This window comes from Tachyglossus aculeatus, chromosome 20 (genome assembly GCF_015852505.1).
Source record: "Tachyglossus aculeatus isolate mTacAcu1 chromosome 20, mTacAcu1.pri, whole genome shotgun sequence".
Taxonomy (NCBI): domain Eukaryota; kingdom Metazoa; phylum Chordata; class Mammalia; order Monotremata; family Tachyglossidae; genus Tachyglossus; species Tachyglossus aculeatus.
The window spans coordinates 11,971,320-11,986,039 of NC_052085.1; the positions used below are offsets into that span (position 1 = coordinate 11,971,320).

The 14,720-nt window shown below is 43.7% G+C and overlaps 1 protein-coding gene across 2 annotated transcripts in view; it reads left to right on the forward strand.

Moving 5' to 3' along the window:
• Positions 1 to 14,720, forward strand: part of MYO16 (myosin XVI) — a 212,923-nt gene that overhangs the window by 174,322 nt on the left and 23,881 nt on the right. The window contains exons 29-31 of one of the 2 annotated variants that reach the window (XM_038762138.1): positions 6,803 to 6,899; positions 9,605 to 9,830; positions 13,160 to 13,467. In XM_038762138.1, the coding sequence (XP_038618066.1) occupies positions 6,803 to 6,899; positions 9,605 to 9,830; positions 13,160 to 13,467 (631 nt within the window). The remainder of the gene's footprint in view (positions 1 to 6,802; positions 6,900 to 9,604; positions 9,831 to 13,159; positions 13,468 to 14,720) is intronic. The other variant, XM_038762139.1, reaches the window with a different exon arrangement.

The following is a 14,720-nucleotide window of genomic DNA, read 5'->3' on the forward strand; positions in this document are numbered from 1 at the left end:
GATTGATTGATTGAAGAATCCTTCAAGCACTTCGTTTCATTTCAGAACCCCTCTTTCTTGTTTACTATCTGTGGCCAGAGAGACGAGATTAAAGCCTACTGTAACTGATTCCTCTTCTCAGACTTCGCAAATGAATCTTTCTCTTTCGCCTCTCCTCTCTTTGCACATCTTCCTACCCTCTGTCTTTTATCCCTGCTTTCATTTCCAGATTTCTGCTTGTTCTCTCTGAAACTGGTTGCTTTTTTTAATAATCTATCTGAACCAAACCAAGCCACAAACGCAGTACACATAAGCCCACAAGTAAATAGATATACAAACATTCACACACTCATCCACACTCGCACACCTGCATTCACAAAGATGCATTCGCTTTCTTATGGACTCACATATTCCCATACATTTGTAGTATTTGTTAAGTGCTCACTGTGTTGCCCAGCACTGTACTAAACTTGGGGCTCGCAGTCTAAGTGGGAGGGAAGGCAGTTACAGAATCCCCATTTTCAGATAAGAAAATCGAAGCACAGAAAAATTAAATGACTTGCCTAAAATCACACAACACGCAAGTGGTGGAGTCTGGATTCAAACCCAGGTTTTCTGTCTCACAAACCTGTGCTCTTTCCATTATTACAGTGCATACTCATACAAGGATGTACATGGTACACATTCACCTAGAAGTCCACACGCGTACTACACACACAGTACGCACATTTTCACGTAGATGTCCACAGACTTATGCAACCACACAGAATACTGGAACCGTCATACACGTTGGCTCATCTGCTACGTGCTCTGATTATGATTCCAGGTGACCTTTGCCTTAATTTTAAAATAAAGTTAGTCATTTTCCTTTCATAGAAAACTCCTTTGCCATTCTCTTGAGCAACTGAAAAGCTTCATGTCATTTTAATTGGCACATCATTTTCTCCCTTGTGATCCAGCTTTTTCTTTCGACTTATTACCATTAGAAAGCAATTACATTATTATTATCTAATGATGAAAGCTGAAGGAAATAAAGCTCATCGCATAAAGGACATAAATAATGTATATGCTGGTTGGGAATTGACAAAGCATTTGCCAAGTTTTGAAAAAGATACTGAATTCTAATGAAAAAGACTTGCTCCCTGTAACTTTGGAGATCATAATTTTTCTGCAGACATCAATATGAAAGAAAGCAATCTTTGCAATATTTCTTTTTTCAATTTCATTAATGCACATTGAAAATGTGTTTCATTGTGTAAAATATCATTAGATTATAACTTTATTTTTTTTCTTTTGTGGGAGGCTATTTTGAAAGAACTGCCAGAAACACACAGCACTCCCACAAATTGCCTTTTTTAAAACTCAAAGAACGACTTCACAGATTCCCTTGACACCTACTAAGTATGAGCTAATACAGCCTCCGTGCCACCTACACACCATCTCATCAGTCCTCCCGACATTTGGAAAGTCTGTACTTCCACATCCTACACCTTAAGAAAAAAAAAATCCCTGAACACTAACAGCAATAATTGAAGCCTTGGAAGTCATCAATGACAACTCCACTTCATCTTTTAAAATCTGTCACTTCATAGAATAACATTTAAGAACCCTAATGGTTTCCTAATAAAAATAGCTGTGTCTGTAATTCACAGATGGTTTCTTTTACAAGGCTTCGAATGACATTCACATTTCAAGAACACTTTGTCACCCAGGCATGGCTAAGCATAGAGTGTCCAAGTCGGAGAACATATGCACCCTCCCTTCTTCTTCTTCCCTGGCCGATAAATAGATTCCTAAGTAGGGAAACATGATTCCAACCGTAGGGAACTGGAAGAGTTTCCCAAATCAATCAGTGGTATTTATTGAGCATTTACTGTGGGCAGAATACTGTACTAAGCCCTTGGGAGAGTACAATAAAATAATTAACAGACATGTTCCCTGCCCATAATGAGCTTACCGTCTAGAGGGTGGGGCAGATATTAATATGAATAAAACAGTCTAGAGGGGGAAACAGACATTAATATAAATAAAACAGACATTAATAAAACAGATGAGGAAATAGGGACCCAGCCAAAATCAGATGCCTACCTCACGTCAGCTCTTCCTCTCCTTTCCACAAGTGGATTCCTTCTGTGTGCTGAGAAGTGTACAACTCTCCATGGTGGGTGATACATTTCCAACTCAGCTTGGGGAACTGGCCCCATGAAATTAGCAAACATTGTTTGTTTCTCACGGCCCCAGGAAGCTCTGTAAATGTCGGATGTCAGCGGAAGCGTTGCTTCAGTAGCGGTGACGCATACGCTGAAGACATGGAACGATGGTCCAGTAGGCTCGCTCTCTTTCTTTGGGATGCGAATTTTGCTCGTGACATGGAAACACTGGAAATAGATAATCGGACTACATACCCATACCCTGTTGGGAAGAGAAGCAATAAAACTTTAATATGAACCGATAGGTTTGTCATCCACCAAGGATAGGCATTCCAGCTAGTCTACCCTTGTCTTAGGAAAGTTTTTCCCAGGAATGGGGAGGTGCCCCAGGGATTCAAGCATCAGGGGCTTTGCTATTGGCGTTACTGAGTTACATTCGATTAGGAGGATCTGGCACACCTCCAGGTTTGACTTAGCCTTGACAAGGACCAGCGATGTGGGAAGTCCCATATTTCTAGTAGCTGTCACACCAGTGATTGCAGACAGAATCGCCTGTGGATCCTGCTGACAGCCAAATGGATTCAGCCATTAAAAAAAAATGATTTGGGTTGGAAAGTAACTGGTTTCAGCTGACCAAATAAAAACCAAAGCAAAATAGGAGGGAGTTAGGAATCTCCTGCTGGTCAGAATCCAGTCGCGGGAGGAAGTGAAGAAAAGGCCAGCCCTTGAATGCTAGGGTTGTGGGGTATGGCACGGCCAAGGTGTCCCCAAATAACTATTATGACTGTTATGCCATTTACTGAGCACTTCACGTGCTAGGGAAAATACAAGGCTAGGAGATTGAACCCAGTCCCTGTCCCAAATGGGGCCCACAGCCTATCTCATGCCTGTTTTACAGATGAGGAAGTAGACTCAGATAATTTAAATGGTTGACTGAGAACACCCAGGAGGGCAGTGGCTGAGCTGGGATTAGAACCAGAATCTTAAAACCTGGGCCCCATCAATCCTCATCAATCCTCATCAATCAGGCTATTTATTGAGGGCTTACAGTGTGCAGAGCACTGAACTAAGCTCTTGGGAGAGTGCAATGCAGTAGAGTTGGTAGACACATTCCCAGCTCATAACAAGCTTACAGTCCAGAGCGGGGAGACAGACATTGATATAAATAAATAACCATGACACCCCCTAAAGACTGTAAGCTGCTTGTTGGCCAAATCCCATCTAACACCTGTAATGTATTGGACATTTCCAACCACATAGTGCTGTGCACTATACTTTGCATACCCAAAAGGCCATAGGGTCAATAACATCATAGGGTGGCAGACAGTGACATCAGAATTAATCCACAACTAGGACCATCAGATCATGTGAAAGACCCCTCCCCCTGAAAAAGTGGCATAAATAGATCAGTTTGATCCTGTTATCATCTCATTAAATCTCAGACAGCAGATCCTGTTTTGTAGATTTCAGGTGAAAGTACCGAGTAAGGCCCTCAGATGTCTGGAGTTCTTTTACCAACCCTTAGGCTTAGAAGCAGAAGTGTCAGTTGCTTGCCAAAGCATCTACTAAACTTGCACTAGGCTCACTGATGTGTTTATTATTACATTATCATCATCACCATCCACAACAGCATTTATTAAGCACCCAGCATGCACAGGACACTGAATTAAATGTTTGGAAACATGCAGTGAGAGTAGAAGACGTGTTACCTGCCCTCTAGAAGCTTACTTACAGTGGGAAGAAACAGCAGACCCTGTATATTGGACACAAGAATGTGACAGTTGTGTTAGTTTGAGAAGAGTGAAAAGGGAAGTGGGGTGTGGTGTGAAAGAGTAGAAAGGAAAGAGGAAGACCAATTGTAGAGAGCCGTGAACTCAATGATCAGGTGTTTCTATTTGACAATTTTGAGATTTTTTTGAAGACGGGAGTGGTGTGTTGTGAACAGTATTTTAGGAAGAGGATCCAGTCAGCTAAATTTCGGGTAGACTGAAAGACAGAGGAAGCTGGAGTCACGGAGACCAGTGAGAGGAGGCTGATTCATTCCTTCATTCATTCAATTGTGTTTATTGAGCGCTATGTTCAAAGCACTGTACTAAGCACTTAGGAGAGTACACTATAACAGCAGAAACATTCCTGCCCACAATGAACTCACAGTCTAGAGGGGGAGTCAGACATTAATATAAATAAATCACTAAATGAATTACAGCTATATCTACAGATATATACATATGTGCTGTGGGGATGGGCTACGTACTAAGTGCTTTGGGCTATGCGCTAAGATTTTGAACAAACTGACTCAAGATGATTGAAGGTATTTCTTGAGCACTTACTGTGTGCACAGCACTGTATTAAGTGCTTGTGAGAGTCCATGCAGTAGACTAACTAGGTAGGGACAAGGGCTTGGTGGTCTTGAAGGTGAAGCGGAAGGGGCAGATGTGGATAATTCTGTGGAGGAAATATTGGCGTGATAGCCAGACCAAATGTGGGAAGTAAATAATCTGGCTCCACCGCTTACCTGTTGTGTGACAACTTCTCTGTGCCTCAGTTCCCTCATCCGCCGGGCTTGGAATGCCCTCCCTCTGCCCATCCGCCAAGCTAGCTCTCTTCCTCTCTTCAAGGCCCTGCTGAGAGCTCACCTCCTCCAGGAGGCCTTCCCAGACTGAGCCCCTTCCTTCCTCTCCCCCTCGTCCCCCTCTCCATCCCCCCGTCTTACCTCCTTCCCTTCCCCACAGCACCTGTATATATGTATGTATGGTTGTACATATTTATTACTCTATTTATTTATTTATTTATTTATTTATTTTACTTGTACATTTCTATCCTACTTATTTTATTTTGTTGGTATGTTTGGTTCTGTTCTCTGTCTCCCCCTTTTAGACTGTGAGCCCACTGTTGGGTAGGGACTGTCTCTATGTGATGCCAATTTGTACTTCCCAAGCGCTTAGTACAGTGCTCTGCACATAGTAAGCGCTCAATAAATACAATTGATTGATTGATTGATTGATCTGCAAAATGGGATTCAACACCTGTTCTCCCTCCTACTTAAACTGTGAGCCCCATATGGGACCTGATTCTCTTGCATCTAACCCAGTGCTTAGTACAGTGTTTGGAACATAGTAAATGCTTAACAAATGCCACAGGTATCATTACAGAAGTCAAAGATGACCCCATCATTGTTCTACACTGCACATCATTCTTCTCTGAATTCTGACTTATTTAGTGGTCTCTTGTAGCTTTTGATAGAATATTGTCCTCAGTAGGGAGACCCCCTCCTCCTTCATGGACACCAGAAAAAGTGTCCCAAAGGACATGAGATATGCAGCATAATTTCAATAATAATAATAATAATGGTATTTGTTAAGCACTTACTTTGTGTCAAACACTGTTCTAAGATCTGGGGTAAATACAAGGTAATCAGGTTGTCTCACATGGGGCTCACAGTCTTACTCCCCATTTTACAGATGAGGTACCTGAGGCCCAGATAAGTGAAGTGGCTTGCCCAAGGTCACATAGCAGACAAGTGGCAGAGGTGGGATTAGAACCCAGGTTCTTCTGACTCCCAGGCTCTTGCTCTATCCACTAAGCCACACTGCTTAAGATACAAGCCTGGAATTTTCCTGAGGCAGTTCCAAAATCCTAAAGCATCCTCATGGGGCAGTCCTGGGGCCTCCGGTGGCCTGGGAATTGGGAATGAGAGGATGTGGCTTAGCGGAAAGTGCAGAGGACCAGGAGTCAGTCAATCAATGGTATTTACTGAGCACTTACTCTGTGCAGACCACTGGACGAAGCGCTTAACACTCAGTGTTGAGACACAGAGTCAATAATAATAATAATAATGGCATTTATTAAGCACTTACTATGTGCAAAGCACTGTTCTAAGCACTGGGGAGGTTACAAGGTGATCAGGTTGTCCCACAGGAGGCTCACAATCTTAACCCCCACTTTACAGATGAGGTAACTGAGGCCCAGAGAAGTCAAGTGACTTGCCCAAAGTCACCCAGCTGACAATTGGCAGAGCTGGGATTTGAACCCATGACCTCTGCCTCCAAAGCCCGGGCTCTTTCCACTGAGCCACGCTGCTTCGAACCCTGGCCCTGTCACTTGCCTGCCGGCATGACCTTGAGTGAGTCTTAACTCATCTGTGCTTCTGTTTCCTCATTGGGATGAATCTGCCCTGGTATGATTTCTCTACTAGACTACGCTCCTTGTGAGCAAGGAGCATGTCTACCATCTCTGCTATATTATACTCTCCCAAGTGCTCAGTACAGTGCTCTGCACCCAGTAAGCACTCAATAAATGTGATTGATGGATGGATTAAAATAGCTATTCTCTCTCCCCCTTATATTGTGATCACCAGGATTATGTCTCATCTGATTGCTTTGTATCCACCCCAGTGCTCGGCACATAGCCCTTAACGAATATCACAATTATTATTATTCCTCCCACCACCCAGCTGGCCCTTGGCCGACTCCCAGGCCTCTTGAGAGATTCCTCATTTGATGGCTTGTTTGGTGTTGGGGAAGAGAGGAGAAAGGGAGACAGATATTGGTAGCAATCTTATTGGTTCCTTTCCAACCCTCAAGGAGAAAAATCTCTGCCCCATGATTATTTACCCTCCGTCAGGTCTGGCTCTTTCTTGTGGTTGAATGGTCTCCCTGCTGTTTCTGTTTCAGACAGGCATCCGCAAAGTGTTTCTCAAATACCGGCACGTTGACCATCTCGTTGATGTGGGCCTTCAGCTGCAGAGGAAAATTATAACCTGTCAAAAAGGTAACAATCATAAACCAATCTTTCTGAGTGGTCTTCTGGTCTACCTTCAATACAAGGCCATTAAGATGGGACCCACAGCTTTGAAACTCAGTGGATGAATCTAGGGTCCTGTTGGTGGACCCGTTCCTCTTTTTTTTTTTTTAAATGGCATTTAAGCGCTCACTATGTGCCAGGCACTGTTGTAAGCACTGGGGTATGTACAAGCTAATCAAATTGGACATAGTCCCTGTCCTACATGGAGCTCACAGTCTTAATCTCCATTTTAAAGATGAGGTAATTGTGGCCCAGAGAAGTCTGTAGCCTTAATTTTCTTCGATGACTGTCTTCCCGTCTAGACTGTAAGGTCGTTGTGGGCGGGGAATGCGGCTACCAACTCTGTTGTATTGTATTCTCTGTATTGCTTAGTATAGTGCTCTGCACACCAAGTGCTCAATAAATACCATTATAATACCACTGATTGATGGATTGGACTGCAGGCAATTCCCTCCACCTTCACTTTTCCTATTATTAAACAATGTCGGGTCAGGTGTTTGTGGAAATATGGGGGGATTTAGTTGTGTTTTTCTCCAAAGCTATGTTCCTCCCAGCTTCAATCGTTCTGGTTTTCATCTTGCACTATTTTATATTCATGGAAGACTGACTGTCCTTTTAGCTGTTTACATTTTTCCTTTAGATTAGTTCAGCATGTCTGTTTTGCCATTTAACTTAATACTGCCACATTCCAAAGTAACTAAACATTCCGTTTTACCGTCTGAAAAAGACTGAAGCATTTTAGTTGTCTGCAAAGTTTCCCCAGAGCCATAATTGTAGAAAGCTGTGTTCACTTTTTCCCCTCGTGCAATCAAGCAGGCATCAAAATGGAAACTAGAGATAAACCACATTTTTGCCCTTTCTGGGGAGCAATGGAATTTGTTAAGAGCTTAATTGTTTCCCAGTTCCCAAACAGTGTTTCTCTTTTGGTAGGCAGATCCGATTATCGCTAAAAGTAACCAGGTTTGTCGGTTTTCTTCCAGTCATTAAGAAAAAAAATTCCTGTCATACCTCTTTTTCCAGCCACATACACAAACACACCCTCTTCCTCCTTAATAGTCTGGGCCTATGAAACCCGTGACTTGTGGACCACTTGTAGACTGAGGTGATCTATCATTTACATTTATTGAGCGCTTACTTGGGAAAGTACTAAGTGCTTGGGAGAGTACAATATAACAGTTCGTAGACACGTTCCCTGCCCACACCAAGTTAAGAATTTAGAGGGGGAGAGAGACGTTAATATAAATAAATTATGAATATGGACATAAGTGCTCTGGGACAGAGGGAGGGGTGAATGAAAAGAGTAAATCCAAGTACAGGGGCAGTGTAGAAGGGAGTGGGAGAAGAGGAAATGAAGACTTTATCTGGGAAGGCCTCTTGGAGGAGATGTGCCTTCGATGAGGCGAGCAAGAGCCCCTCGGGTGAAAATGGGGAGTTGAGGATGGGGAGTATGGGAAGAAGTTGTCTATCTTGTGGTTCATGTCCTTGTCTCCCTTTTTTACTTCCTGTTCTTGGACCTCTCATCCCTACCCTCACGGCAGCCCCCCCTCACAAGGTGACTCTGGAAGGAAACCAAGGAGAGAGAGCTGTGTTCACCGATTTCATTTCCTTCAGCCCTGTGGAATGAGAATGCTTTTGGCGGTTATCGTTTTGTAAATGATTCATTAGCGTTTTGCTTTTTCAACTTCAGTCTTTGTGCGATGGTTCACCCCCAAATTCCTACCCAAGCCCACTCCCCCAGCAAATTATGTCCAGAAAGTGGACCTCAGATAGTTCATTAATGAGGAAAAATGTGGATCCATGAATGAGTACTGTAGCTGTGGACAAGGAAGGTGAAAAAAGTCTTTCCTTGTCCCAATTCCCGCAAGCGGAACACTTCCTAATGACTGGTGCCTTTGAGAAACAGGGTGACGTAGAAGAAAGAGCACAGGATAGGGAGTCAGGAGACCTGGGTTCTAATCCTGGCTCCGCCACTTGCCTGCTGCGTGACCTCAGGCAAATCACTTCACTTCTCTGTGCCTCAATTTTGTCATCTGTAACATGGGGGTTCGAAGCCTTTTCTCCATTCTACTCAGATTGTGAGCACTGTTTGGGGCAGGAATTGTGCCCAACCTGATAATCAGGTTTAATTAATCCTAGCACTTAATGCAGTGTGGCTTAGTCGAAATACCACAGGCCTGGGAGAGGACTTGGTTTCTTATCCCCACTCCTCCATTCATCTGCTGTGTGGCTTTGGGCAAGTCACTTCACTTCTCTGGACCTCAGTTCCCTCATCTATAAAACGGGGATTATTACTATGAGCCTTATGTGGGACAGGGACTTTGTCCAAACTGATTATCGTGTATCTACCCCAGCTCTTAGTGCAGTGCCTGGCACTTAGTAAGCTGTAAGATCATTGTGGGCAGGGAATGTTTCTATTTATGTTATAGTGTACTCTCCCAAGCACTTAGAAAAGTGCCCAGCACACAGTAAGTGCTCAATAAATGCAATTGAATGAATAAAAACTCAATAAATACCATAATTATTGTTATTAGTTTGCCTGGCACATGCTAAGTGCTTAGCACCACAGTTATTATTATTATTTCAGTACACAGCCCATAGTAAGCTCTTACCCTATACCACAGTCATTATCATTATTGCCCTTTCCTTGTTTTTCCTTGGTTGGTAAATGGCAGTTGCAAGGGGCTATCTGGCCCGCCAGCATCTTCGCCGAAAGATGAGCTTCGGTGAGCAGGAGGCAGATCCCATCGCCAGTTTCGTCAGCCAGCACACAGAGAGTCCGGGCCGGAAAGCCTTAGATGTGTACATCGCCCATGACAGTGACCGGCTCCATGGTGACGTGACCTTCTACCCCATGGAGAGGCTAGATGCCCGACACAGACAGGAAGAAGATGCTAAAAGGTCAGCCGGGAGAATGATTTGGTCTGTTTGTCTTATTGTACTCTCCCAAGTGCTTAGAACAGTGCCCTGCACACAGTAAGTGCTTGATAAATACCACTGAATGAGTCTGAACAATTGATCCTAGAAGGTGCTCAGCAAAATCTCCTGCCCAGTTTGAGGCCATCAATAATAATGGCCTGGGCATCAAAGGAAAAGAACGCTAGTATTTTGCCTCCCATCTAGAGAAACAAATCAGGAGGGCATGCCACGGGGTTGGCTCTGAGTGCCACCCCTCAGAGCTGTGAATGGTTCTGGGCATCATCTCGCAGCTACGACTGGCTCTGAGCATCACCTTAGAGAGCACCATCTCTGAAAGCTGTGATGGGCCCCGGCACCATCTAAGAGGCGTGATTGCCTCTGATCACTGATTGCCTCAGAGGGAGTCCAAGTGTCAGTCACCTGGGAGCACTGATTTGGGGGGTGGTTGGGTCCCAGAGATACTGCCTCCTGAAGTGCCGCTTCCACATGGGAATCCCCAGAGGCCTCCCACCTGCTTTTTTTTTTTAAAACCTTATTCTGACACCACAGCTATTCATTTCTGCTCCACGTCGAGGATGTCTCAGCGGGTGCTGGGTAAGGATGCCCGCGTTCAAGGGAGGGTGTGGGTTATGTCTTAAGAATGCTGGGTGGGGGGACTGTCTGGACTGGGGCCTAGTAGAAGGAGCACAGGCATCATAGTCAGGGGACTTGGGATCCAATCCCAAATCTGCCACTTTCCTGTGGTGTGACCTTGGGCAAGTCGCTTCACTTCTCTGTGTCTCTCAGTTTCCTCATTTGTAAATGGGGATTTTATACCTTTTTATGGCATTTGTTAAGTACTTACTTTGTGCCAGACACTAAGCACTGGGGAAGTTGCAAGCTAATCAGGCTGAACACAGTCCCTGTCCCATGAGAGTCACATTCTGTCCTCCTTCCCCCAGAGATTGTGACCCTTATATAGGACAGGGACTGTCTCTGACCTGATTATATTTTATCTACCCCAGTGCTTAGTACATACTAGGCACTTAATATTTATTATTAGTACTGTTGAGATGATATGAATGAGTCTTCCTTGGTCTTTTCCTCTAACACGTAACTTTTTACTTCTCCCCCTCCTTCGGAAAGAGCTGTATTTGTATGTATAGTATCTTATTAGATCCTCTTTAAAGCTCTCACACAAATATATCTCTATTATGTAATAACAGAGATGATACTAAATCTATTTTATTAATGCATTAGTTACTACTCATTCAACCATATTAAATGTCATCGTAATGCACACGATCCAAATGACAGCCACAACATTTGCGTCAAAAGTCACCAGTTGATATACAGTAGTTGTTGCATCTTTTCGGTATCTCCAACTCTCTCCGATTTTAACACAAATAACATTTCAGTATTAGTAAACAGATTGAAGAGGGCTTTTTAAAATTCCCTACAAGTCCACTGGTCATAATGGAGAGTCAGTGAACCCTTGGGAAACAGCCAGAATGATTAATAAGGAGCCACTTGGAAACATAAAAATTAGTCAGGGAAGAAGCGTGGCCTCATGGAAAGAGCCTGGGCCTCGGTGTCAGAGGACTTGGGTTCTAATCCCTGCCCCTTGTCTGCCGTGTGACCTTGGGCTAGTCACTTCACATCTCTGTACTTCAGTCTCCTCGTCTGTAAAATAGGGACTATATCCTTCTCCCTCCACTTAGGTGTGAATTCTGTGTGGACGGGGACTGTGTCCAACCTGAGTAGTACAGCGCTCCGCACACAGTAATTGCTCAACAAGTACTATTATTATCACTGTTATTATTAAGTCAATTCCGAAAGGAGAAATGTATCTATTGTTTCTACTGTCCAAAAAGATACATCTCCTTTGCCAGTGAGAAAAGAATTGCATTTGCTACTTCTCATTGAATGCTGAGCTCAAATTAGACAATTTCAAGACCACCTGTTCTGGCATATCCCAGCATCATTCTTCTCCTGCTGAAGACAGAGGCACCTGTACCTAATAGTGACAGTGCCACTAACAACAGTAACCCATTCTCTGTGACTATAGTTCGCTTGTCACAAAGCTGTTTATTTTTCCATAATGCCTTCGCTGTATCTCATCAGAAACAACTCCCTCTTGCCTTCACTGTGTCAGATGATTTTTATTAAAGTCAAAGTGACAGAATGTCACTTGTTAATTAGCTTCAAATATCCTAGTGATTAAATACTGAAGAAACCCTTTGTAGGAAAGACTGTAATTAAACATCACGGCAAAAACAAATCATTTACTCAACGCTGAGCTTGCATCTTCAGTTATTTCATTGGCCGCACGGGCCTCTGACTAAATACTAAAGTCTAATTCCGACTCAACTGGCTAGCCGTCACACAGAAGTATAATTCTCAAAACAAATCCTTGAGAGCCTGTTTGTAAAAATAAGGCACTGACATCGTCTTATTAGTACATGATTACACAGCCTGGTAAAGCCAGGAGACTTCCCCTCCACCCCCCGCCACCCTTCTTGGTGCTAAATTGCTATTAATTTTTTTATGGGTGAGGGAATAATATTTATTATGTTCTCTGATGGAACTGAAAAATAACTATCATTTCCAATTAGTTTGTGTATTACCCTGATGTAAAACCCGGGACTAAATGATTTGCGTAGTTATTTATTGGACATACATAGTGCCCTTGACCAAGGCCAAGACACTCAAAGAATCCAACAAAATCATTTTGATGGCAAAATAATCACGCTACATTTCAATAAACAATTGCAGATAGTGTTTAGAAGGCAAGTCACAATCAGGAAGAGGCTGAGAAGGCACCCTGAGATAAGGCCATCAATTAGAAGGTCACAGCCTAATTTAATGCTTTGAATTTTACATGCTGAAAGTATCCCCCATCTTTTCATTAATGGTGATGAAGTCCCCGCATTTACTGCCTCAGTGACTTTCCATTAAGATGGATTTCCCAGAAATTATCATTCAGATTGAATTCCCGGGTTTTGATTGTGCTTACCAATCAGAGTGTGAATAGTTCATTCAGGGACTGTCTGATCAACAATATGAAAGTACTTCAGAAAAGCTGCCTTTTGGTGAAAGAAGGCCCAGTGTTCTGATTTATCCAAAATAAGCAGGGAAGAATGTGAGTCGCTTTATCGAGATTTGTCGGAAGATCACTGCATACACACATGCACAGAAACACATGGGAGAGCAGGTGTGTTGTGAGATTGTTTACCAAAAAGCTGTTATCACATGTGCCTGAACTGGTTCGCCGTTACCGTCGGAATAATGAATCTGGGCATCTCCCTTCTGTGTACGTGCTTGTTTTTAAGGGCGGAAGGCAAGGGTGGCAAGGCCTCTGAAGATCACACCGTGGGCTCTCAGGACCCGAGGCACTATTATTCCAGTTCGGTCCCAGTCCCCATGTCGGTGGACGGCCCCATCCAGTCTCTACCTGGCTCTTCCGGCAGGTCTCCCTCCCTGCACTCCACGTTCAGCATGGACGAGAGCAACGGCCTGCCATCGCCACGGAAACAGCCTCCTCCCAAACCGAAGAGAGACCCCAGCACCCGCCTAAGCGCTTCCTACGAGGCCGTGTGTGCCTGCTTATCGGCAGCTGCTAAAGAAACGGCAAGAGAAGGTTAGGCTCCGCTGGGGGTAGGCGTGCCTCGGTTAATCGGTGTTTCCATTTCCAAGCTTCAGGTATCCCAGAGCAGCCTCGTCTTCCCAATATGTTCTCAGCAGACCTAGTCAGTCAGTTGAATTTATTGAGCACTTATTGTGTGCAGAGCACTGTACTAAGCACTTGGGGGAGTACAATACAATAATAGACACATTCGCTGCCTGCAGAGAGCTTATAGTCTAGAGGACCTAGGACCATTGTGGTTTTGCCATGGCTTCCAAAGCATTCAATGAAATAATTTTGGCATATGTTCTTAGCCTGTCAGGCAAATTCTGTTCATGCCTTTCAATCCCACTCCCATAACCACTATTTTGTCACTAAATGGATAACTTCAAACCATAAGAATTAGCCACTTTTCCCTATCAGAAGTGGAAGGGTGTTTCGTGAGTTGGAAGGATCTTTGCTTCCTCTTATCACTGCTGAATAAAAATGCAACTCATTTAAACCTTTAGGTGTGTGGGGATACAAGTGTCATGAAAAGCCACTTGGCCTAGCAGATAGAACATGGACCTGAGAGCCAGAAGGGCCTGGGTTCTAATCCCGGCTCTGCTACTTGATGAGGGTGTGACCTGGGGCAAGTCAGTTAGCTTCTCTCTGCCTCAGTTACCTCAGTAAGGGGATTAAGACTGTGAGCCCCATGTAAGACTGGACTGTGTCCAACCTGATTAGCTTGTATCTACCTCAGTGCTTAGTACAGTGCCTCGCACATAGCACTTAAATACCTTAAAAAACACCCCTGCACTATGGGTCAAGGGTCAGATTCAATCAATCCAACAGTAGTATTTATTGAGCACTTTGTATGTGCAGAGCATTGTACTAAGCAACTGGGAGAGTGCAGTAGTGTGACATTTTAATTCTGGAAACATCCTTGTTTCATCTAATGAAACATGGTTCAACCTCACCAGGTTTCCTTTCTTGCGGACTTTATGGTTATTATTTGATTTGGCGTGATCACAAAGGATTAAAGTTCTTCACAGCACCTAAGATCAGAAACAGTTCAGTCAATCATATTTCAATAAATTGTATTTATTCTGCACAGTAAGTGCAGAACACTGTACTACGACCTTGAGGGAGTACAGCAGAACAGAGTTGGTAGAAATGTCCGCTGCCCACAAGGAGCTTAATCAAACAACTGCATTTATTGATCACTTACTGTGTGCCAAGCACTGTACTAAGCACTTGGGAGAGTATAACAGAAGAGGGTTGGTAGG